Source organism: Anguilla rostrata, chromosome 8 (assembly GCF_018555375.3).
Source record: "Anguilla rostrata isolate EN2019 chromosome 8, ASM1855537v3, whole genome shotgun sequence".
NCBI classification, from domain to species: domain Eukaryota; kingdom Metazoa; phylum Chordata; class Actinopteri; order Anguilliformes; family Anguillidae; genus Anguilla; species Anguilla rostrata.
The window spans coordinates 51,707,505-51,733,457 of NC_057940.1; the positions used below are offsets into that span (position 1 = coordinate 51,707,505).

A 25,953-nucleotide genomic window follows, 5' to 3' on the forward strand; every position below is an offset into this window, starting at 1 on the left:
AAGGGTACACAAGTTGCGACCTAGGCAGCTCTAATTCTACGGGCTTGCTGATTCTTTTGTCAATCAAGGCTCGTTGGATGCCCGTCAAATCCGTGAGTAGCCTACATATCTACACCCTGCCATATTTAACCTTTTCTGATGCGTTTACAATTACGCCACCGCACCATTTGTCACAGCCACTGTTTTACATATATAGCAAACCGAAACTGCTAAACGTACACGCTCATCAGACTGTACAAATTCACACAATGATAGCCATAATTCACAACCGTTTCTTACAGGGTCACTTCGCATTTCTCACTCTCGTAATAAAACGCTTTGCAAAAAGAAATGATATCTCATAAAAAACACGTTTTCAACGTACAAAAATGCCAAGTTACTCAAAAGTATTGATATCAAAATGACGCCAAGTTACGGTACTACAAACAATATAGGCTATCTTGCCTCACCGAAATTTAATAACATGTATTCCAAAGCAATGCTACCCAGTATTTCATATTTTTGTGTTCGGGCAACGAAACGCACTCAAACATTCACACGCTAGGCTAAACTTAAAACTAATCTGGGAATTATGTAAAAAAAAATAAAAAATTTTTAAAAAGTTGAATTTCACGTACTCAAAATTTATTCAAATTCGATAAAAGTTTAAAAATTTAACGAACAAATAGCAAGCTCTCTTAACTTAGTGGACAACGACAAAAAAATTTTAAAACTTAGCTTAAAGCTCGACGGGACGCATAGATATCATCTTACCTTGCAACGAACAAAAAAGCAAGGTGCACAGGAGTGGCACGCGCCCAAGGTTCGGGATCCCACGCATTTCTACTTTTCTTATACACACGAGCTCTCCAAAATGATGGTCTTCTGTCCACCGTAGTTCCTCGAGGTGTTGACTGGCCTATAACTTCAGCACGCCTGAAGATTACTTCTGAAATCTGTCCGGTAGTCTATTGAATGGGCTACCTGTAAAATCTAGAGGTGTTCTGGTCTTCTACCTCTAGTGTTGCCCGTCCCTTACTCCCTCTCTGAGAAATATGATGCTAGTGACAGTTTCTTACACAAAAGGTTACCCAGCCTCCACTAGGGTATTCCAAGAAACCAGAAGCAAGGTAGGGTCTTTATTATGATGTTTATATTGATGGTGATCCATTATGAGGATTAATAGGCTACAATCGTGACTTGAATTGCAACTTCATGAAGTAGGCTAGGCTATCACGTTTGCTACAAATTAGTTAAGTGAGACTGTAAACTATATTACTTCTGAAACAGCAATTATCCATTAACATCTGTCTCTGATGTGTGCGATATAGGCCCATATTAACCAAGTTAAATTTTATATAATAGGCTATTGGCTACAACTTAAAGTGTTATTCCACTTGATAAAGTGGCCTTTTGACAAACTTTTAAATGGTAACAACAACGTATGGCTTTATACAGAAGTTTCAAAACATCAAAGCAGGCTACCCTGTTCTCCACAGCAGTGTTCTTTATCAGAACGTATTACTTTAAAAATTAAACGACCTTCTATTTTCTCCCTCGCCCCTTTTTATTATAGTAAATCGTTTCTCCGTCGCCACGCCCATTTACGACCGTCTTCTCTTTTCACCATTTACCAAACATAAACTTTGTTGTAGCTACAGTTAGGCTAATTAAAGGATTAAAAGGAAAACGCTGAAGATTCCACATCAATCGCGCTTAATTTGATGCGTGTCCACCCCAAGTCAAATACCGCACCGGCTTTCAAATTAATGTCGTCAAGCTGTCAATGAAGTCCAAAATTAATGTTGGAAACTCACAGCCGGCCACCGTAACACCCGAAAATTTTATTGGAAGATTTTACACGTTGATTTGTGTTCGATCAAAGAGAAAAACCTTACACAAAGCTTAAATCCTCAAATCGTAACGGACCGGTGTGGTGACTCGAATCTCAATCTCCGATACAGACATAGTCAAGAATGTCAGCCACCTGCTTTTGTCAGACTCTGCCTTCGCCAACTGTTGCGCACCTGTAACGGCGCAATGCTTTTTTCCACCTCAATTCACAACATAATCTTTCGAGTGCGATCCTCATCTCACATAAACGTTTCCGTGTTTCAGAATTACAATTTACTGAAAACAACTTTTCGTTGTGCGTGTGTGTGTGTGTGTGCCATAATCTTGTTACTCAAAGAAAATGACGGGCGAAATAACTGACCGTGTTGTGCTCCCATTACCTTTAACGAAATATATGCACCGTTCTAAGTAACTTTTGAATACTTAGATGTAAGCTCTCGGGGTAAACACGAGGCCAGAGTTTTTAGAATTACAAATATTGCAGATTATTGGGAACAGAGCCTCTGATAAATTTGGCCATGATAGAAATGGAATATCCGTGCAGGAATGGGACAATTTTATTTTTTAAAAACGCTTTCATCCTTCGATTGCTTCAAGATTTTCAGCATTGATTACAAGTGCAACTGCTTGGAGAGAAACAGCCACGTTAAAATAAAAAATAAAAAACCCGTGCCCCGTGGCGATGCACAGAGGTTTGGAGTCAGCTGATAAAAACATCCTCAGGATGAGCATAATCCTTGTTGATTTGTCTATTGCCAACAAAAAATAATCTTCCAGGCTTTCCAGTGTGCAGGATATGGACGATGTATAACCTATGCTTCTTGCAAGGCACATTTTGCCACGAAAGGGGGTAAAGGGGAGCTGTGGTTAATTAGAATTCTGTCAACATACTCCGGTACACGCTATTTTCGAAAGATTGTCATACCTTGTCGGTCTACTTCCTTGCCCACCGCAGAGGTATTAGCGTTTACAGTCCTCTCTGGAATGAGACATTTAGTCGCATTTCTATTCGTTTCCATGGCTTATGCGCATGTTCTGGAGATTACAGAAATCTTCCGTCGCCGGAATCAGTCTTATCTAAAAACCCATGTGATTATTCTAATGTAAAAATGGGATATTAATCACGAATTTCATTTTCATAAAAGGGCACGAATTGCATATTTATATTAAACAGCATATGTGGACAAATCTGTGCACATGAATGTCTTTTTACTAACTGCAACGGAGGGTTAACATCGCTCATTTCATTAATCTTCTTAATTCATATTTCGTTTACATATACAAGCTAATTAACTGAAATTCAAGAACCCCGTGCATTTAAACCCTTTTCAATATTTTAATTCTGGGAAAGTGGTATATTTTTAATTCAAATGTAAAATTAAATATAGGAGAAATACCAAATGGTTTTGACATGCAATGGTTTAACTTATACACAGGTACCAGTAATTGTAATTTCTGCCTGACCAAAGACTGTAGGCATCTATACATACACTATATGGCCAAAAGTATGTGGACACCTGAAATCCAAAATCTCATCCATAATTATGGGCATTAATATGGAGTTGATCCACCCTTTGCTGCTATAACAACCTCCACTATTCAGAGAAGGCTTTATACTAGATGTTGGAGCATTGCTGCAGGGATGCTTCCATTCAGCCAGAAGAGCATTAGTGAAGTTGGGCCCCGATTGGGTAATTAGGCCTGGCTCACAGTTGGCTTTCCAATTGATCCCAAAGGGGTTGAGGAGAGGGCTCTGTGCAGGCCAGTTAAGTTCTTCCACACCGTTCTCGACAAAAGCATTTCTATATGCACCTCGCTGCGTGCCCAGGAGCATGGCCACATGCTGAAACACGAAAGGGCCTTCCCCAAAGTGTTGGGGATGCACAGAATCGTCTAGAATGTGATTGTATGCTGTCGGATTAAGATTTCCCTTCAATGGAACTAAGGGGCCCAGCCCAAACCATTAAAAACATGGTTTTGGTGTCCAGCTACTTTTGGTCATATAGTGTATAATTGATTTTGTCTGTGACTACTGAGTATATCACATTGAGTGGCCACAATTTACATAAGCCTTGTAGGCAAGATCACCATGAACAGACTTCACATGACAATAAGTTGAGTCAACATATTCATTACTTTATTGTACAGTTCATTGCTTCTTGCTTGCAGCTGCGACCTGCGGGAAGAAGAATTATTCCTTTATTCATTACCTGCTGTTTCATGACATTTATTTTAATTTTTGCCGGGGGAGGGGGGCCGTGGGGCTCGGCCAGGAGACTGGGAAGACTCATAAAACGCAAGCAGAAGAGGGAGTAGACAAAAGAACAAAACAAAAAGGGGGGGGTGGGAGGGTGACATAAAAAGGTAGGTTTTCATGGTGATAAATAGCGACTCACCTGGCCAGCGATTCTGTCAAGGTCTCGCTGTCCCTGTGGAGTCAGTTTGCGGCCTCTGTAGAAGGAAGAGCATACATCCTCTCAGTCTGCCGCCAACGCACACACACAGCTTCGCGACACGATACATTAACTTCTGAAACTGACAGGTGGAAACGCGAGGCGACAGTCGTCCTCCGGCGCGCACACACACACGCACGCACACACACACACACACACACGCGGCAACGAAAGGCTTCGGCTTTTGGCTCGGACTTCAGAACAAGTTTACTGTCCGGTTGACGGTATTGTTCCGGACTCCCAGACGACCGACAACGACAAGAATCATTACGGGGGTGTGAGTTCATCGGTGAGCCAAACGTGGATTTACATAAAACCGGGCGAAATCCACAGGAGCGCAGGAAGAGCAGTTTCAAGCAATATAACTAAATTGGGGGGGGGGGATTCTTTTTCTCCACCCTGAAGTTTTATTTGCCAAGACTGTGTCTGACTGAAACACGTCACACTCGCGGGTGCTTTTCAAATCCACGATCCGTTTTCTTAGGAGACGCTCAGAGTGTGTTCCGAGCGGCCCGGCGGGAAGATTTAAGCGATGTGATTGACGCGTCGCCCTGACCGAATTTATCCCGCAGCCATTCGTTCGCTGCAGCTCCTGCTGCCGCCGCACGCTGTTGCAACGCAGGAGGCAAAAGACGTTTTACACGCCCGGAGGGCCACTGACACGGAGACTCCTACCCCGAGGGGTCAAAGGTCACCCAGGGACAGGGCGGGAACGACAGAAGGTCGGATGACTGGCACAAGGTCACATGACTACAAGCTACAAGCACATGAACACTAACATAGAGAGCTGTCAGCGGCCCAGTAGCCATGCCAACGCTCCTCAAAACATCGCGAATAGTCAGCGAGCAGGAGGCTGGTTCAACTTCTGTCTCAAACCCCACTGGCATAAGTTCCTTCGTGCAGGTCTGTTTTTTTCGTTTGTTAACTAGACAAATACATTATTGCTCCTGACGAAAGCCACGTAAGATTTCACACCAACACAGCCCTTTAAAGGGATATTTCCACTTTGGTATAACAAGTAATATTGTGAAGCCTACCCCATTGCATTTGTGTAGAATGAATTCTAGCAACATCCACTGTCCCTAGTGTAGACCACTGACGGCATCATCTTTCCTCCCTGTCCGGTTCCCAGTGCACTCCATGTAGCGCCCTAGCGCGAAGTCCCAGTTTTAGAAAATAACCACCGCGTAGAAATACAGCAAGCCATAGCTGGGTTCGATGCACGCTCCCATGTGAATAATGTTATCGTGCTCAAGGATACTTCGCTTAAAGGAACAAAACCTTTAACAGATGGTTTTTCTCGAATGAGTGTGAACTAGGAGCGGGACAACCACGATGGCGTCAAACAGCAAGCAGGGGCGGCTGACATCTCAAGAACTCACGCTACGCAAATACAATGGGGCAAGCTCCACAAAAATACTGTGTTATATCGAAGTGAAACATCCCTTTCAGGTACTCTGTGACCACCCACCCACCCACCCAAACCCACAGAACTGTGTTTTGTAGTTGTTCCGATGACCATGATACGCACTTTTGTACGTCGCTTTGGATAAAAGCGTCTGCTAAATAAATAAATGTGAATGCAGAACAGACCCCTGTGGTCGAACAGCGGCCCACTCACCCGTTGGGGTCCTTCTCCACCATCTTGAGCCCCTCCAGGGCCTGCAGCACCTTGCGCGCCACGTTCTTGGACCCGCGGCTGAAGTGGGCGGGGCAGACGCCGTTCCTCTGGCGACCGCCGTAGATCTTGGTCATGGAGCCCACGCCCACGCCCCCGCGCAGGTACAGGTGGCGCACCGTGGAGGCTGAGGCACAGGGAGGGGGAGGGGGAGGGGCGGGGATTCAGGGGTCAGAAGCAGCCAACGGACACGCCAATACAAACACAACAAGCTGCGGTTACTAAGCAATAGCCTTTACGCTCCGACTGAATTAGAACACCACAAGGAATGGGGGGGGGCGAGGGCGGGCTGTCCAAGAGAGACGGCGGTGAGATAGAATGCGTCTCTAATTCACAGCGAAAGGTCGGAGCAATTTATTCATGGGGGGGGCACGCAAGGCAGTCGAGCTTCACCAATCACAGCCACGTGTGAACACAGTAATCGTACGGCGAGAGTTTAATTACATAAACAGCTATTAAATCCAGACGCGGGGTTCTCGCCCGCCGATAAAGGTGCTGACACTTGCTAATTGATTTAAAGGCCATCTGATCTTCCTCCTTCGCCCCTGCTAATATTGACTTCGGGGACGCCGAAGGGCTGTAAACTGCCTCAGAGGAGCCGGCCGCTACGCTAAGCGTCTCCGTAAAAAAACTGCCATCGGCTCAGTGCGCTTTTCGTCGACACAAAATGGCAGAAAAATCAAACGCGGGAACAGCAGCCAGAAAGTAAACGACGGCGGGGTGCACTGCCATTACTGTCATTAACCTGAAGAACCTCTGAACAAAAGAAGAAAGGAAAGAAGAAAGAAAGAAAGCATGAAAAATGCTCAGCACAAGTGAGCCCACTTTCAAGTTTGAAAAGCTTTAATACACTGGCGCTCTTGTAACAGGCCAACTGTCAAAAAAAAAAGTGTATATTGAAGCAGGTAACGAGAGCAATCACAAGCCAAGGAGGTGAAACGATAACACAAAGCTTTAAACGCAAACGGTAACAGAAAGCTTTAAACGCAAACGGTAACAGAAAGCTTTGAACGCACAATATATTTTGGTGAACACACCACATTTTTACTGGATTGTCCGCCAGCACGTACGAGGCATGTACTACCAAAGTACACACATTAAAGACCCTATGCAATCAAAGGAAATCATTTTTAATAGTTTCATTACACAAAAAGAACAAACAAAAAAAGATATTAAGCCTATTTTTTTTTTTTCATGGTCATTTTTAAAAAAAATTTTAACAAAGTGACCACAACACAAGGATTTGCTATTAGTCGATCATTCAGTGACCAGGTTTCTTGCGTAATGCGCCAATAAGCTACAGTTTAAAACATTTGAACAAATCAGTGGCGCATCCATTTGGTGGGCTGCCAATCAGAGCTCCACTTGACCTGAACATCCAATCAGAAAGGTCAGGCTTGTCAGGACACTTCTTTTCCTGTTTGTAAAATTTGAAAACGAGTGTACCGCTGTATTAAGGTACACTGAAAGCACAAGAGAAAGTGATTGCATACGGTCTTTAATAAGCCAGAGGGCACGGTTCGATTCGAGTGGCTTTGTAGCGGTAAAACTCAAAAGGCGGGTTTTCCTCCTCACCAGCTCTGGTGTAGAACCAGTTCTCATCACAGGGAGCCAGTTCCTTGTGCTTGGCCAGTTTCACTGTGTCCACCCAATCTGGAACTTTCAACTTCCCAGACCTGAGCGGGGTCAGAGGGAGGAGGAGGGAGGAAGAGAGGCAGTGAGTGAGTGCACAGGCAAACCTACACAGGGGTCACCATTAACAAAGAGCATGAATGTGTATGACCTTGATTTGTATGAACCCAACTGCTCAAAAAACGTGAATGCATAATTCTGTACACAATGTATACCACATCCATTCACAAAAAAAGACTGCACTAAAACCCTTCCCCAGACATACTGCTTCATAAAAGGTGACTGCCAGACCAAATCCGTGTCCTTGACGCCCAGAAAGGATGAAGACTATGCTTAAGTAGCAACATCTCCACCTTGCTGATGAATTAACACAATAACCGTTTCAGAGGTAGAACATTTTTTTGAAAATCAGTACCTGGTGACAGCATACAATTTCCGTTTCTCCAACACCCAGCTAGAATGTATTTATCAGCCTAAGTGAAATCCTGCTCTCTGTCCACAAGGGAAAAATTTCCACATTTCTGGAGATGTTTTTATAACCTCCGACAGAGTAAATTGATTGCGAAATCAACACCTGTTTTTATAATTTCTCCTCAGGAAAACTAGCCGCTCACTTCTGGCCAGGCAATTTAACAGTCCAATGATTTTCTTGACGGAAGCAATTTAGCCACCTCACCTCGTTTTGAACAAGTTAGTCAGTCTTAGAAAGTTCTGAAAGTCTGGTGGAAGAAAATTTGTTGCTCGTTGAATAGCAAACAGTCAACACATCCATAAGCAGGCCACTCACGAGTATGAGAATATGCCATGAGTTTATCCACCTCCCATTATGCCAACTTTGTGAGATGTTCTACACCAGCAGTACTCATCTACAGGTCCTACGGGCCACGGTGGCTGGAGGTATTTGCTCCAACCATGTACTTCACCACCTGATTTCATTAATAAACTTTGCCTCTTTGGTTCAGGAAGCAAGCTTATTAGTGAAGTAAAGCAGTGTAACGCATGATTGGAGCAAAATAATTGCAGATTTGCACCAATCATGGAGCAAATGCGGCTCGAGGGACCTGGAGTTCCAAAGCCCTGTTCTACACACTTCTCTTGGCAAAAAAAATAACTACACTATCATGCTCATACATAGCACATGTAAAAAAAACTAGGCAAGATACGTGTCGACACGTTCTGTGAAATAGATTTTCAAAGAAACTGGACAGCTTGACGTTTATACTGCCTTTACAAAGGGAAAAAAGGATAAATTTTGCCCTTCGTAAATTACTTCCTGTAATAAAATTAAACTGTAAACCACACTGCTTTTGAGATGTATTCAAAGGTAGATTGTTGAAGGGAACTCTGCAGCGACACAAATATATAATATTTTTGTCATTTCACTGTAAAAAAGTGTCACTAACAGAATGATATACAGAATATTTTAAAGCCAATTTCTGCCAATGCGTTACCAGTTTCCAGTAACTTCCAAATTGAAAAATGGCCAACCAAATCCAACCAAAAAAATAGGACACAGATAGAAAGAATTTCTGTTTTCTGAAGAAATCCGAGGCAGGAAATTATGGCAGGGTGAATGTGAATGTGATTTAAGTGTACACTGTGCAGCGGGGGTAGGAATACATCTTACTTTTTGAGAAAGGCAGAGAGCGCACAGACAAATTCCTGCTGGTTGACGTCCTTCACTGTGACACCCGGCATCTGTTCAACGGAGAACGAAAGAAACGCGACATTAGATAAACTTTCATCGATAAAGAAACACTCCAGCATACCATTTGATTATTACCAGATAACATAGCAGCTTCTGTAGCCAGTCAGTTGGCTGTTAAGTTTACCGTTATCCAATCTGACTGCAGATGCTACACACAGTGACATACTGTGATCAGAGAAAGCGAACGAAAACGAGCTCATGACGTGGAATGTATAATATCATATTACAAATTCCATACTGTAATTTAATGTTAGAATCATCAGAGTTGAAACATATTAGCTATCTAGCGAGCAAGCTAAATCCCGACGTGGAAGACGGCATGACGGCTACATAACGTAGCTATTGATACGTGCAAATGAGCAAATCGCTTGCTAACATACAGATTAAAATTGTGAAGGCTTTAATAGAACGTTTCAATAGGTCTTAAAGTAATCAGGTCAAGTTAACTAATCAGCAATTTCGCCAGTTGCACTGAATCACGACAGAGGAATTACGTATGCTAGCTAGCTACAGAGCTAATGCTAGGTACAGTGTCTACAGCACGTTGGCCTATGCGTTGGATGGGAGCGGCCATTGTTACAATTAACATCACAACAATTTAAACCGACAGAACAGTCGTATAATTATTTTATTCACTTCACCCCTTGGCCCAAACTCTAATGAATGAAAGCGGTCGATTTTCATATGAAATCTGTAGTTGTAAAGACTATTCGCACATGTTTCAAGCGCAACACTGCTACATTCATCTACCTTGCACTGTCGGCAGTACGCGAAAAGGCTGATGGGTGTTCGAGACCGTGAGCTGAAGGGGTAGTTCACGTTTACTAACGCGAGATTTTGCCAGTAGGCCAAACATGCACAAAAAGTGGTTGTGAGGAGCGGCCACAGAACTAGTTATCCAGTGAATTTATGAATACATGTAAGATTCTTGTTCTATAGAGGAATTTCGGTGTCACTATTCTGACACAATTCCGTTGTCTTTTGAGTCACATATGACAAACCTTTACCATTAAGAAATTTCACAGGAATTACGATTTACTTTTATGTCCGCACTGTCAATTCATTTTTCATGAATAAACAATATAAACTAATAAAACAGTATATATTAATAAATAATAATATATAAACTATTTTTCATAGAATCTCACAGTTCAAGACTACCCAGAAACGCGATGTCTTGTGCCTACAGACCAGTTAAGTATATGAAATCATTGTTTAAGCATAGGAATTACAATTACGCTGTATGACCCATCTTCATTATGACAGAAAAGACAATGGGCAGGAGAGTGGGGGATAGGGAGAGAACTTACTGTACCTTTACTTTATTAAATCATTTCTTGTTTGGTTATCACAATCAACAAGATCTGATTTAAATATGGATCAGCTGTCAGAAGTTAGTTCCATTTTCCTGTGGGTGTACTTGGTCTCATGGATGCAGGTTTGAATAGAAAATATCCATCTTGGCTCCATTGGTTTTGTCCCCAATTCTAGGCTTTGCTTGATGTACCCTTATTCTTGAAATTGTTCTTTGGCCCAAAACTTGAGTCACAAATGGATTTTGAATCGGGAATTTCACTTTATGTGATTAAAACATGTAAAACCATACACTTTGCCCAGTGCACATTTTACAAAATGATGTCTTCTGGTTCAAGGAAATTAATTTGACAGGTATATCACAAGATTATTGGACAAATTATATTTTAAATCAGTTTTTTTTTGTGTTGTTTAATTGTTTCACGTAATTCATTGACAGGTGAATGCAATATCCTACAATAAAGTGTTTGTATCTACGTAACTTGCCTGTGCACTGTGTTTGCAAGCACTGATGGTGGTTTCCTCACCGAAACTTTTGCTGTCTTTCTTTTTGGAACTTTCAGCACTTTCATGTTTTTGCACTTATGATTTGAATAAACAAAGATATTTTTTGGCACATCTCAGCACATTGGTCGTCATTTTGGGATAAGTTCCCTTCCAATACACAGTGTGCGGGCTCAGCCCCATTAAGGTAATCTTCTATATTTTTTGAACCAACGCACCTGTGGTGACTTTTTATCCAGTAACGACGCAGGTCTACTCTCTATGTAACATCTTTGTGTTGTTTACCATATATTGTAAGCAATATATTTCCTTGAACATTTGTTCATTTTTATGCATCTCTCTGGCCTGTTTCCTTTCTCTTTCTTTCCAGTTTTATCCTGAATCAGCATTTTTTGAATCCCTTTCACAATTTACTGTGCAAACACAATATCACCTTCTCTTGTTTGTAACCATTTTTTGAGATATGCCTTTATTTTCTCTTTCACATCTCTCAGCCCCACAGGTACAGGGAAATAAAATGAGCAGCAGATAAGAAGAAATGAAAACAAATAATATTAGTAGACAGGAAGAGAAATAGTGAGAGAGACAGAGAGAAGGCGATAGTACATTACACAGAAGCAGCCATGAGAAGGGCACTGTATCGATACTTTAAGACTCAGGTAATTATTGGAGGCCATTTTTTGTTTCTCTTTTTTATTTATAGTACAATGTGACAGAAGAGTGACATATGTAATTCTGACTGTAGAATGACATTCTGTGCTAACAGAATCAATTCCATGGAAAATATGTTTCAAACTGCATTTTTTAAAATACAAATAGTGAACTCAGAGATATGTCATTGTATAACTTTATTTTATTTTTCTGTGTTACATCATCCGAAAAATAACAGATTTTATTGATCCATATTTAAATTTTTCACGTCTCCTTTAGCACTTTTTTTCAGATTTTTTTTGGCGTTGGCTTTTTATATGAAAGTTTATCCTTTTTTTGATATATCGTTTGAATATCTGTCCTCAGTGATTTTATTCTTTTTCTTTTATTCACGATAAGAGGCAGAATATTGCCACTCGGTTTATATCACACACAAACACACACGCGCACACCCACACACAGGAGACAGGGAGGTAATGAGAGAGACAGAGAGAAAAGAGAAAGTCCAAGACGGAGCCTACATGAATCACCACAGGCTGAGAACTGTTATAATACACATTTCTCTTTGTCACTCTTTGTCTATTAACCCCCTCCCTCCGTCACATTTATGCATTCTCTCTGTTTCTCCGTGTCCACAAAGTACAGTGTACCATTTGTGTCTCTCTTCATCCCCCCTCAAGAACATCTGTACAACCTTCCCTTTTTGCTCTTTGCGACAGTTTCTTGAGCGGTCTGCAGTGTCCCACTGTACTGTTGCAGTTCCGGAGGCCGCCAGCAGAGGGCTACAGCAAATATTCTTTGTTGCCCTCCCGCACGTCCCCGTCATTCAGAAAGGCCTCCTGGACCTCCCCGTGCTCATCCAGGCCACTGGCTTCATGGGTCAGGTAGGAACCTGACAAACAGATAAGGGTTTTTTACTGATATATCAGGAGATTATCTCTCAAAAACACATCGAAGAGGAGATAGACAGGAGGTGAGATGCAGGGTCACCTCCTTCTGACGAGCGGTTGCAGACTTTCATTACAGTGATTAATGACTTGTCATTCACGCATGCATCTCTGTCAACGACATCCCCTATCATTTCTCTGACCAGTTGCCGGCACAAATGGAACACGACATGGTTGCCAAGAGGTTACCTTACAGTAGGTGGAGCCATTTAAAAATTAGCACTGTTTATTTACTATCAGTACATATTCAGGGCAGCGAAACAGATAGAAGACGAACTAGTGAACTGAAGTACCATAGAGAGAAGAGTTCAGTCTCTTTCTCTCAGCTTTTCACATAAACAGAGGCATGACAGGCTGTCACACGTTTCATTTCCCCTGACCGTCAGTACTCAAGTCTCAATCTCATGTCTCCGTTCCTCTGTCTCACCCTTCTGTCTGAGGGAGCACCAGGTGGTGACGATGAGCGCACAGATGACGGCAAAAACCAGCAGCGCGAGGATGCCCCCTATCACCGCAAAGGGTACTGCGCTGTGGGTCTCCACCACCGCGCCAGGGTCTGAGAGAGAGAGAGACAGGGAGAGAGAGAGAGAGAGAGAGAGAGAGAGAGGTGTAGGGTTAAAACGAGAAACACAGTAGCAGCCACTGCAGCTGATTCTGCACCGCCAATCTGAAGTGGGGAGAAAAACTGCAGTGCTCTCACAAGCCGGCGAGAAAAAGAAAGAGAGAGAACGAGAGGTTCATTCGGTACACAACACAAAAGCCATAAAACATAAAAACTGCGTCCCTTATAGCTTCAAAGCTTAAGTGCATTTAAACGAATGATACGCATAATGACAGGGAACGAGCGAACATAAGTACTGAGCCGACCGAGAGCGGAAGACTGAGAAGTGGTTGACATTCATTATGCGAAGCCTGAGGGAGGCACAGGGAGAGGGGGAGGGAGTTCACCGAGTGAAATTCCATGAGAGATGAAATTAACACATCAAGCCGGCGCCTTTTCTGTGTTTTTCTTTTTTTGGGGTTTTTTTTTTGAGAGCGCTGGAGCTCGGCTTTCGGTGATGGATCGCGCAGAGGCGACGGACGCCCCCGTACGACATGGGCCCTGGCGTTCGGCGGGCGCGGCAGTGTCGGGGGGGGCGGGGGGGGGGCAGCGGGCGCTCCTCTCTCTCTCTGTCACTGTCAGGGGAGGGAGAGACGCGGCCCGCGCGTCCGCCCGAAAAGAAAACAATCGGCGGAATCGCCGCGCGAAGCGAACGCAGGGGGCGAGCCAGGCGGGGATTCTGAAGGATCGCCGTCCCGGTAATGTCCCAAAAACGCTGCCGCGGAACACTAGCCGCGCTGGGCTGGGCTACGCGAGAGAGAGAGAGAGAGAGAGAGGCGCGGACATCACCATTAACGACAATGGAACTTGACTTACAGTATTAAACCCTGTTTTTTTTGTTGTTTTTTTTTTTTTAAAACAGCCACTGGCGTGTAAGACAGATGACTGAGTTTGCCTCCCACAGAGAGAAGGCATTCCTTCACTTCAGAGGCACTGAGGCACAAGTGTGTGCAGCTGAACAAAAAAATAAATAAAATCCTGTGATTGAAGAGGGAGTCGGACTTCTACACCATCGGACGATTTCAGCAGGGTTTAAAAAAAAAAAAAAAAAAAATTATTCATCCCCCTGTTTGATGAATGGTGTCTTTCACACCTCCCCTGCCGTCGCCGCGAGAAACCGTCTCCCGGGAAACCCGTCATCCGCCCCGTCTCGGCTTCGGCGGGGAAATCCGTCCGTACTGGCGGCCCGTCCCACAGGCCCACCCCCGAGGTTGCCTTTGACTGCTGATTCTCCTCACAAAAGCGACTGTGGCAGAATGTCACCATCTGGCACAATTAAAATCTCTCGCCTGTTCCTTTCTTCTTTTGACACGCCGCTCTCTTCGTGGCTATTACGAGGCCATTGTCTCGCAATTGATAATTACACTTAACGGGGCAGAGACTACATTTCCCTTCTCTGAACTGGATGTTTCCTGACAGATTTCTGACAGCGGAGGAGTTTGAAACGCTTGAAGGGATTGCAGGGACAAGGCGCTGCAAGACGGGAGACTTCCACGCATCACAGGTGACTGGAAATAACGTCCTGCTCAAAAGCGACAGGAAAGGGGACCTTAATTGCAACATTTCTCCTTTTTCTGTTGCTTTTCTTCTGCCTCTCAAGCCAGTGACTATTTTCCGCACCACAAGCCACACGCTGACACACTGTACTACAGGACAGCTAGCACCAGTCAAAGAAGGGGTTCCACTACGACTCAGGGGCAATAATCGTACGTTAATCGAATGACCTCTAGTGACTTATGCCAACCATATCTCGGAGGGGGGGTAGGGGGGGGTGAACTCCACTGTCTCCCGCCACAATGGACTCCAATTCATGGCGATATGAAGCAGACTCTCACCATCCAGGGTACAGGGGTTGGCTTGCACTCCTGACAAGCACGTTCGCTGGCTGATTGACATTGGAGAAGATCACTCCAGGTGCACCGCCTAATGTTAATGCACATATAAGGTTGGCAAATGGAAGTGCTCTGTCGTCCGAGACTAAGAGTATGAATTAAATTTTTTTTTTGTTGATCTGAGTCAGACAGTATGTCAGAGTGCGTACGCTGTGAGGTGGCACCACGATCTGACACTGGTAAGCAAAATGAACGCTAGCAATACTGATTTTTATCCAGGAGAGGGCAACAAAGGGCTGGCTAAATCTGTTCTTATCCGTCTTCCAAACAGGCCGTACCTGACAGTCGTCACCTGAAATTTCTGTCATCACATTCACTGCCCCTCCCCTTTCTGCGATGTATAACAAATTCCTCTCAAGTTCACATTTTCACTGCGATCAATAAAATATATATACTGCAGGACGCTTTGAGTTGAGCGAAGGTTCATTTTTTCCCCCCTTTGCATCATTTTATCATCACACCAGCGGCAAACTCCGGATTGAATTCATTTTAGGGCACAGTGCATTTTAAAATACACACGGTGCTTTACGGGAACCACGGGCCCAGTTAAATCCGCGGCGTATTGGCATGGCGGCGACGCAGCGAGTGCCAACTTTAACCAGCTCGTCGATGTTTTCCACGGATGAGATCACTCCGTCATCAATCCCTCCCCGTCAGCAGGGCCCAATTCGTTTCTCGGGTGGAAAGAAGGAAGCAGAAAAAGGGACTGCCAACCGCGAACAGCGACCAGACCTCGAACCGTCACGCACCTTCATGCACACATTAACATTAAAAAAAAATACATAAGCCGTCTTGACACAGTGCTGACATATACTGTGTATATGAGGACAAAGTAACTCCACTTCCAGCTTAGATAAAGGCACAGGGGCATCTGCAAGTCCTGTACTGAATAAACAGAACAGCCTTAATCTACATACAGTGCGGAAGTGTGGCGCATCATAGCAAAATAAAAGATGACTTTCCCACACTGCAGGTCTCTGGGGGAGGAGGAGGAGGGGGGAGGGGCACGGGCGCGGGGGGTGGGGGGGGTGCTGGGTGGAGATATTTTATCTTTACTGCTGAGCAGTAGGCAGCTGCGGCGGCGGCTAGCCCTAGCCCGTTCTCTCTCTCTCTCTCTTTCTCTCTCTCTCTCTCTCTCTCTCTCTCTCTCGCTCTCTCTCTCTCCCCTGCACCGCGAGGGGGTACCGCTGCTGCAGCGTTCCGAGGAAGTGCCGGCCGCCACGTCCGGTACGCGAAGTCAGCGTCCCCGCCACCCGGGAAAAAATCGCCCCGTTGTTGTCTGTCGCAGTCATCGCGGGCCCCCCCTACCCCCTCCCCACCCCCGAATGCAAACTGGCGACCGGCCGCACGAGGGGGGCGAAACAAGAGAGCCTTCAGTATCGTTAAAAATAAATAAATAAATAAAACATTTTTAAAAAAACTGCCGAGCCAGCCAGAACTGGCAACCGTCCTCGCGGGCGAAGAAAAGGGCCCTTTAAATATGCAGCGCGTGTCTTCCTGGTTTTGGCTCGTTCCCCTGCGCGGCGAATGAATGCGGAGTCTAGTCAGAGGATGAAGAGGTCAGAGCCAACGGACGAGACGGAGTCGCGGGGCTGACCCGCGTTCAGCGCGATTGCACCGCGATTATGATCATTCCACTACGCGCACAGGAAGCTGAAAGAGCTCGAGCCGCACGAAGGAATTTCGCGTGCGTGTCAGCGTGTAGGCGTGCGGGCACGTGTACGTTGCGCGCGCAAATCTGCGCGGTGTGCATTCTTCTGGTTGCCCGTGTGTTCACTCAGGAAGTCAGCAATTAATCAGGTCAACGTTAGAGCTGTCTTAGTAATTAGCTCTGAAGAACAACAATACATCTACAAGACTGCACTCATTAAAGGCAGAGTATTTCGACACTTATTGATAATCCAGATGTAGACAAAATGTATTTGTTTTCTCGTCGGGTTTGAAAGCACATTTTGTTCACAATTAAGTTAACATTCAACAGCCCCCTCTATGGAATATCGCGCTGTCTCTACACTTATAGCAGTAGAGTCTGATTTTATACCAGCAGGGTGTGATGTCTAATTTCATACCAGTAGTGTGTTCTGCTATCCTTATACCAGTAGTGTGTCCTGTCTAACCTTATGCCAGCAGTGTATGCTGCTACTGTCTTAAAAAACAGTGTGTACTGTCTCTAATCTCACACACACAGTGTGTACTGTCTCTAATCTCACACACACAGTGTATACTGTCTCTAATCTCACACACAGTGTATACTGTCTCTAATCTCACACACACAGTGTGTACTGTCTCTAATCTCATACACACAGTGCGTACAGTCTCTAATCTCACACACACAGTGCATACTGTCTCTAATCTCACACACACAGTGCATACTGTCTCTAATCTCACACACACAGTGCATACTGTCTCTAATCTCACACACACAGTGTATACTGTCTCTAATCTCACACACACAGTGCATACTGTCTCTAATCTCACACACACAGTGCATGCTGTCTCTAATCTCACACACACAGTGCATACTGTCTCTAATCTCACACACACAGTGTGTACTGTCTCTAATCTCACACACACAGTGCATAACTGTTGCTATATGCGGTTTGACCAACCCATGTGCGTAGTGCGTGTCCTTGACCTAACTCTCGGTGTGCGTATGCGCAGTTGTACTACCTCAGTGCGTGCGTAGTGCTGTGTGTCGACTACCTACCACGGCGCTGCGTAGGCTTTTCTGGACCCGACCCTTTGTGTGCTATACAGTGCATGTGTGTCTGTGACCCTAACCCCTCGCGGTGTGTGGGTATGCTGGCGTGACCCTAAACCCTGCTGCGGGGGTAGTGCTTGTGTTCGTGACCACCCCGCAGCGCTGCGGTATCACTCACAGCAGTGTAGTGGTCCGCCGCCCGGCCGTACAGGTTGTGGGCCTGGCACAGGTAGGTGCCGTTGTGCGCCCGGCTGAGCCGCGACACCATCAGGGTGGAGCCGCTGACCTCCACCTTCTCCGGCAGGGAGCCGTTCACCCGGGACCACTGCACCGCCCGTGGCCTGCAAGGGGGGGACACCCAGGGAGAGGAACGCCACGGTCGGAGGAACAACAGGAAATAACTTCAAAAAACAAAACTAAATTCCTCCCTGCTCACGGATGATAGCCTGCCGCTGGACAGACAGACAGACAAACGGCCCGCCCCTCTCTTTCGCCGTCGATGATCAGATGATTTTATTAATGGATGCAGCTAGTAGCGTTTCGCGGAGAACAGACCTGGGCCAATTACGTATTTGTTTTTGGATTCAAATACTTTTCTGTCCTCCTTTGATCTTGCCTGGTGTAACTGAGCCTGCCAATATGACCAGAAGGCGGGGGTTTGCAATTGTTTAGAGGATTCCATTGGTTCCAACACACCAGACAAGATCAGTAAAGCGTAGAAAAGCATTTCAATCCAAAACAAATGTGTATTTGACCCGGGGTTTGGCGGAGAAGCACGCCTCCCCCCGTCCCTCAGCCGCCCCTCAGCCGCGGCAGACAGGCTCCAGCTCAGGAGGCGGACGATTTGGCGGGGAAGCTCGGTGAATTATGAGCACGTTCGTTCAGACGCTCCGTCTCATGAATACGCTCGCCTGCTATCTCCCCATTAGCATGAATTTATGCAACTTCGGAATGTCAATCCATAATGAATGAATGTTGGCCTCCTGTATGATAATGCTGAACCGAAGTACCTTCGCGGGGTTTGGAAAGTTCTGGAAAATGCAGAGGAGCCGTAAATTTGCATTAAGGCCAACGCAATCAGTTTCTATTGGTGCGCCACTTACCCTGCACCTTGTCGGCATTGAACAACCCGCCATTCTCACTTGTGAAAGATTAATTCCAGTCATTAGTAACCAGGAGATGTGGGGGCTTGCTAAAATACCCATGATTCCACTTTTTTCCTCGGCGGTGCAATTTAGAAACACCTGTCACGGCGTTCGTTTCGCGCCCAACTGAAACCCATTGTTCTCCCAGCTCCGAGGCGAATTCGCTGCACCTTACGGATGGAAATGCATCTATTCAGAAAAAAAAAACCCAGACCTGAGGAATCCCCGCGAATGTTGGGTTCTTTGTTCCGGTCACAAATGCAATTTTGAAAACGTAACGAGCGATCAATCGATCTGAAATTACACGGGTACGCGCTTCGCCTGCCGAGGCCACGTTACGTCGGAAAGAGGCGGGGGTTGGAAATTAAGAACGAACATCCGTCCATTGTTCACGTAAAAAAAACTGTCTGAGCAATCAAATCGGACAATGAGTGCATTTGTTTCCTTAAATGTGCTCCTTGACAAATAGCGCCGTTGGAAAGAGGCTGAATTTGCTCATCTAATTTGACAGACAGGTAGAATTACAATGGGAGTCTGAATTTCGAGAACGTTGCTACCTTCCTGAACAAAGATTCCTCTTGCAAAGAAAATGGTCATGAGTCAAATCTGCTTTCTGTTCTGTTAAAAAAAAAAAAAAAAACTCTGCTTTGAGACGAAGCCATGAAAGTTTTTTTTTTTTCTGTCACTCGAAATGATCAAGGGACTGACAGCAATAACAAGCGAAAAGACAGAGACTCCAGGATGGGGACTGGGAACTTCTTGTCTATAAAACAGCAGTGCCAAAGACCTTTATCACAGTCATTTGCAGGAGTTTACTTAGATTTTGTCACACTGCAGAATTTATTGATTTATGGATACAAGCTTTTGAGATCATTCCTAAGGGGAATAGGATAAGGAAATATGCAAACAGGCACAGACAAAAAAAGAGACTCTGATTTTGTGCATACACACACACACACACTCTCTCGCTCACACACACACACACACACTCACACACTCACACAAACACACACGTACACACACACGCACACACACACACACTCACACAAACACACACGTACACACACACATACACACACAAACGCACACACACTCGCACAAACACACACGTACACACACACACGCACACACACACATACACACACACACGCACGCACACACACTCACACACATAAATGCACAGACACACACACACACACAAACACTCTCTCTCACACTCACACACACACACTCACACAAACACACACGTACACACACACACACTGGCACAAACACACACGTACCCACACACACACACACACTCACAGTGGGTTCCCCGTGACAGAGCAGGTGAGGGTTAGGGAGTCCCCCTCTCTGAGAATGCTGGCGGGCGGCTCGATGTGGACCGTGGGGGCGACTGTATGAAGAGACAGCGAGAGAGAGAGAGAGAGAGGGAGAGGGAGAGAGAGAGTGAGAGAGAGAGAGAGAGAGAGAGAGAGGGGGAGAGAGAGAGACAGCGAGAGAGTGAGAGAGAGAGAGAGTGAGGGAGAGGGAGAGAGACAGAGAGAGGGAGAGGGAGAGAGACAGAGACAGAGAGTGAGAGAGAGAGAGGGAGAGGGAGAGAGACAGCGAGATGGCAGTGTGATACTGCGTTAGCCACAGGAGCACTGACGTCAGGCCCGCTCCACCGACAGCACTCACGGACGCAATCCCCCACTGCGTTCTCCTGCACGTTAGCCACCATTACAACCTCCAGGGGGATTTCAACAGGCCCAGACCAGCATTCAGCAGGAACAGCAGCATATATTCTGAGCACGTGATTGGCTGATGCCCATAAACCCGATAAGACGATTCCGACGAGCACAGTGGTAATGGGGGAACCGCCGGGGGGGGGGGGCGGCACAACATTTTGAGCCTTGTGCAAAATGCAGTCTCTGAGGGCCCCCTGGGTCTCCCCCCCACCCTCCGCCTTGCCTGGGCCCCGGGTAGTCAGTTCCACTATGCGCCCCCCCCCGCCCCACCCCCCACGCGACGCCATGGCGACCCGCCGGGGGGGGGCCCACTCACAGTGCACGTCCAGCCGGTAGTGGCGCACTCTCCGCAGGCCCCCCAGCGCCGGGTGGGACGCCTCGCAGCTCAGGAGCGCCCCGTCGTCCCGCCGGTCCACGGGGAAGCGGACGGTGCTCCGCAGGCTCACCGTCTTCCCGTTCTCCTGCTGGGACAGGGCCCCTGCCGGGGAGGGGGGGGGGTCCAGAGAGAGAGAGCCGTTTCAGGGGAGAAAAGAGAGAAAAAAAGGGGAAACGCAGACAGAGGGAGAACTACACGCGCTCTGACAACGATTAGGCTACAATGCACCGTTCCCGTAAAAGCGTTTAAAATCACACGTGAAACTGAACTGAACAGTGAGCGGGAGAGAGGATTCAATATCCGTCCTGGGTAATATTCAGTTATATTCACTTTTGCAATATTTACAAATGCATTTCCAACTAATAAAGCTCTTTGAATTTGCGTTTGAATTTCATTTTGTGAGAGAGAGAGAGAGAGAGAGAGAGGGAGAGAGAGAGAGAGAGAGAGAGAGAGAGAGAGAGAGAGAGAGAGAGAGAGAGAGAGAGAGACAGAGAGAGAGAGAGAGAGAGAGAGGAACAGAAAAGCAGTAATAGAGAGGGGCCGGGGAGAGGCATTATTTATCCATGTCATCTTTAGCACATTTCAGGAAGGGGGATGTACTTTGTTTTTGGGGGCTTTTATTTTGAAAGAGAGCGGCCCCCCTACCCGGGATCTCGTGGCGGTCCCGGAACCAGCGCAGCGTGGCGGGGGGCTTGCTGCGGGACGAGGCGCAGGTGAGCTCCACCTCGGCCCCCTCCACGGGCTGCGCCCGGGCCTCCACCTGGGGCACGTCGGGCGGCACGCTGACGGACAGCGTGGCCACCTGGTGGTGCGTGTCGTCCGTGTAGAGCTGGCAGAAGTAGCCGCCCTCGTCCCACACGCTGACGTTGCTCAGGGCGATGCGCACCAGCGCGGGGGTGAAGAGGACCATCTGGAACCGGTCATCTCTCAGGGCTTTGGGAGACAGGGAGAGAGAGGGAGAGAGGGAAGGAGGGAGAGAGAGAGGGAGGAAGAGAGGGAGAGAAGGAGAGAGAGGGGAGGAGGGAGGGAGGAGGGAGGGAGAGAGGAAGAGAGGGAGGGAGAGAGGAAGAGAGAGAGAGAGGGAGAGGGAGAAGACATGGGGAGAGAGGGAGGAGACGGAGGGGGAGAGAGGGAAGGAGAGAGGGAGGGAGAGAGAGAGAGGGAGAAGACATGGGGAGAGAGGGAGAGAGACGAAGGGGGGGGAGAGAGGGAGAAGACATGGGGAGAGAAGAGAGAGAGGGAGAGAAGAGGAAGGGAGAGAGATAGAGAGAGAGAGAGAGAGAGCCACCAAGAGAGGGAGAGGGAGAAGACATGGGGAGAGAAAGAGGGAGCAAGAGAGCGAGAGAGGGAGAGGTAGGAGACATGGGGAGAGAAGCGAGAGGGAGGAGAGAGAGAAGACATGGGGAGAAAGGGAGGTTGAGAGAAAAAGAAGGAGAGAGAGGGAAGAAAATGGTGCAAAATACAAAAGTTGAAGACAGCAAGAGAAGGGTGAAGATGCAGGAGGAAGAGGAAGAGAGGGAAGACATATTGAGAGAAAACAGACAGGAAAGAGAGGGAAAGGCACAAAGGGACAGAAGAGAGGGAGAGAGGAGAAAGTGAAGGCAGGGGTGAGAAAAGGGAACAGAGGATGAAAGAAGGGCAAAGAGAGTGAAACGGGGAAGGGAGGGGGGATTAAGAATGAAAATTACGATCGGGATGAAGAGGGGAGGGATTTTGGAGCAAAGGGAGGGAGCGGGCCAGAGGAAATAGAAGTGAACGATCGAGGGACAAAGAAATTGGAAGGCAGGAGCGAGGGAAGGGAAGAGAGGCAGTAACACCAGCACACAGGCTGACCTGCGGAACACCAGAGCACTGGAGTGCATTAACGGAGCACTAGGAAGCAGGAGGGAGGACAGGGAGCAGAACAGGACAGAGCAGGGGCAGGGCAGAAACTGCTTACACTCAGCCACTCTACACACGGGGGCTACGAAAAAAAACAACTGGTCAAATATGCATGTGTGTGTGTGTGTGTGTGTGTGAGTGTTTGTGTGCACGTATGTGTGTATTTGCGTGGTTGATTCTGTCCCAAAATGAAATTATGTGAAAATTGTTATTACTTTTTCTATAATGCATTGTTAAACTTCTCGCAAGGCATGCTATTTTTAAAAAACAGAATGACAGCTAAATATGGATACATACAACAATACAACATTACAATCACATCTCTAAGAGCAACAATGGACAATCTGAAATCCGTGTATCAACTACTTGTAATACTGAAATGAACTCTTCCTGTTCCCCTGAGAGAAGTCCTCTTCATGCGTGAGGCCGTTCGTAATGGTGGAGCTGAGTGGATGGCAGGCTCCACTGGGTCAGCGGGTCGGACCGCGCTGGGTCAGTGGGTCGGACCGTGCTGGGTCAGTGAGTCGGACCGCGCTGGGTCAGTGAGTCGGACCGCGCTGGGTCAGTGAGTCGGACCGCGCTGGGTCAGTGAGTCAGACCGCGCTGGGTCAGTGAGTCGGACCGCGCTGGGTCAGTGGGTCGGACCGCGCTGGGTCAGTGGGTCGGATCGCGCTGGGTCAGTGGGTCGGACCGCGCTGGGTCAGTGGGTCGGACCGCGCTGGGTCAGTGGGTCGGATGCGCTGGGTCAGTGGGTAGGACCGCGCTGGGTCAGTGAGTCGGACCGCGCTGGGTCAGCGGGTCGGACCGCGCTGGGTCAGCGGGTCGGACCGCGCTGGGTCAGCGAGTCGGATCGCGCTGGGTCAGTGAGTCGGACCGCGCTGGGTCAGTGAGTCGGACCGCGCTGGGTCAGCGGGTCGGACCGCGCTGGGTCAGTGGGTCGGATCGCGCTGGGTCAGTGGGTAGGACCGCGCTGGGTCAGCGAGTCGGACCGCGCTGGGTCAGTGGGTCGGATCGCGCTGGGTCAGTGGGTAGGACCGCGCTGGGTCAGTGAGTCGGACCGCGCTGGGTCAGCGGGTCGGACCGCGCTGGGTCAGCGGGTCGGACCGCGCTGGGTCAGCGAGTCGGATCGCGCTGGGTCAGTGAGTCGGACCGCGCTGGGTCAGTGAGTCGGACCGCGCTGGGTCAGCGGGTCAGACCGCGCTGGGTCAGTGGGTCAGACCGCGCTGGGTCAGCGGGTCGGACCGCGCTGGGTCAGTGAGACGGACCGCGCTGGGTCAGTGGGTCAGACGGCGCTGGGTCAGTGAGACGGACCGCGCTGGGTCAGTGGGTCAGACGGCGCTGGGTCAGTGAGTCGGACCGCGCTGGGTCAGCGGGTCGGACCGCGCTGGGTCAGTGGGTCGGACCGCGCTGGGTCAGTGGGCGGGACCCCCGAGTCGCCACGCCCTCCCTCCCGCTCACCCCGGGTGCCGTTGAAGAAGAGCGTCTGCCTGCGGGGGTTCTGGATGACTACGATGGAGCCGTCGTAGTTCTGCAGCCGGCAGGAGATCTGCGCCGTGCCCCCCTCCAGCACCGTCACGTTCTCCGCCTGCACCGCCTGGCACCTCACTGGGGAGGGGGAGGAAAGGGAGAGAGAGGGGGAGAGAGGGGAAGAGTGGGAGAGAAGGAATGGAAAAGGGGAGAGAGGGAGAGAGAGGGGAAATGGACGAGGGGAGAGAGGGAGGGGGAATGGAGAAGGGGAGAGAGAGAGAGAGGGAGAGAGGGAATGGAAAAGGGGAGATGGGGAGAGAAGGGGAAGAGAGGGAAGGAATGGACGAGGGGAGAGCGGGAGATAAATGAGGAGGAGGGAGGGCAGAGATAAAGGGAGAGAAAGGGGGGAGAAGTGAATAAATGGGAGGAAAGGAAAACCAGGAGAGAAGGAGAGAAGAGATGAAAGTAGGCGATATAAAAAGGGAGACAGAGAGGAGGAGGGATATATCCAGAGAGGGAGAGAGGGAACCAAAGAGAGAGAGATAGAGAAAGAGAGTGAGAGAAGGAAGGTGGAGAGAGAGAGAGAGAGTGAGGGAGAGGGAGTGAGGGAGGGGGAGAGAGAGAGAGAGTGAGAGAAAGGAAGGGGGGACAGAGAGAAGGACAGCAAGAGAGAGAGAGAGAGAGAGATCTTTGGGGTTAGGCTTCAGAATGCCGAGGGCTCCCTGATCTGACTGCATAGCTCATAGATCAAAAGACAGTGCGGATTTACTGCCCTGCGATGCTGCAGCACGCCGGCCCATCTGGCTGCTTCACTTCATAACTGGGCTGAGGGTCAAGCCCGGCCTCCTGCTGACTCAGGAACGGGACTAATCCGGAGCGCTCTGGAGCAACCGCCGCTGCGTTAAACTGATAAACAAAGCCAGGGCCACTGACTCACCGCACCCTGACAGCCATGACACTGAGAGTGATGGCACTGAGCGATAATACTGAGGGTGATTACGCTGAGAGAGATAATACTGAGCGATAACACTGTGCAATAACACTGAGAGTGATAACACTGAGCAATAACTCTGAGTGATAATACTGAGTGATGACACTGAAAGTGATAACACTGGAGCGATAATACTGAGAGCAATAACACTGAGAGTGAACTCTGAGCGGTAACACTGAGAGTGATAACACTGAGCGATATTTCTGAGCAATAACACTGAGTGGTAATGCTGAGAGTGATAACACTGAGTGGTAACACTGAGAGTGATAACACTGAGCGATAACACTGAGAGTGATAACACTGAGCGGTAATACTGAGAGTGATAATACTGAGCAGTAACACTGAGAGTGATAACACTGAGAGGACAGACTGACAGACAGACAGACAGGGGCACATCTCTGAGAGACCGAGGAAGAAGAGAGAAAAAGACAGTGTGAGAGACGGATTCA

The 25,953-nt window shown here is 47.7% G+C and overlaps 3 protein-coding genes across 3 annotated transcripts in view; all 3 read right to left on the reverse strand.

Moving 5' to 3' along the window:
- LOC135261927 (basal cell adhesion molecule-like) overlaps positions 1 to 1,261 on the reverse strand; it is a 33,008-nt gene extending 31,747 nt beyond the window's left edge. Inside the window, exon 1 of the mRNA XM_064348629.1 lies at positions 754 to 1,261. Coding sequence (XP_064204699.1) covers positions 754 to 820 — 67 coding nt within the window. The 5' untranslated portion in view covers positions 821 to 1,261. The remainder of the gene's footprint in view (positions 1 to 753) is intronic.
- Positions 1,262 to 3,948: 2,687 nt separating this feature from the next.
- LOC135261953 (small ribosomal subunit protein eS19-like) lies at positions 3,949 to 9,374 on the reverse strand. The gene is made up of 5 exons (XM_064348667.1): positions 9,224 to 9,374; positions 7,540 to 7,640; positions 5,908 to 6,091; positions 4,230 to 4,284; positions 3,949 to 4,009 (listed from the first exon to the last, which is right to left on the reverse strand). Exons 1-5 carry the CDS (start codon positions 9,361 to 9,363, stop codon positions 3,983 to 3,985), a joined length of 507 nt encoding a protein of 168 aa, XP_064204737.1. The 5' UTR covers positions 9,364 to 9,374; the 3' UTR covers positions 3,949 to 3,982.
- A 2,581-nt stretch (positions 9,375 to 11,955) lies between these two features.
- LOC135260412 (cell adhesion molecule 4-like) overlaps positions 11,956 to 25,953 on the reverse strand; it is a 66,475-nt gene continuing 52,477 nt past the window's right edge. Inside the window, exons 2-8 of the mRNA XM_064345625.1 lie at positions 24,505 to 24,651; positions 21,811 to 22,098; positions 21,106 to 21,267; positions 20,365 to 20,455; positions 18,093 to 18,255; positions 13,148 to 13,301; positions 11,956 to 12,665 (exon numbers count right to left, since the gene is read on the reverse strand). Of these exons, the coding sequence (XP_064201695.1) occupies positions 12,556 to 12,665; positions 13,148 to 13,301; positions 18,093 to 18,255; positions 20,365 to 20,455; positions 21,106 to 21,267; positions 21,811 to 22,098; positions 24,505 to 24,651 (1,115 nt within the window). The 3' untranslated portion in view covers positions 11,956 to 12,555. The remainder of the gene's footprint in view (positions 12,666 to 13,147; positions 13,302 to 18,092; positions 18,256 to 20,364; positions 20,456 to 21,105; positions 21,268 to 21,810; positions 22,099 to 24,504; positions 24,652 to 25,953) is intronic.

What these genes read in the sequence shown, in the direction of transcription:
- LOC135261953 (XM_064348667.1), bottom strand. Translation starts at nt 9,363, where the DNA reads ATGCTGGAGTGTTTCTTTATCGATGAAAGTTTATCTAATGTCGCGTTT. An exon ending in CTCTCTGCCTTTCTCAAAAA is followed by an intron (nt 7,641 to 9,223) that starts GTAAGATGTATT and finishes GACCCCGCTCAG; the next exon opens with GTCTGGGAAGTTGAAAGTTC. An exon ending in CTGGTTCTACACCAGAGCTG is followed by an intron (nt 6,092 to 7,539) that starts GTGAGGAGGAAA and finishes CCTGTGCCTCAG; the next exon opens with CCTCCACGGTGCGCCACCTG.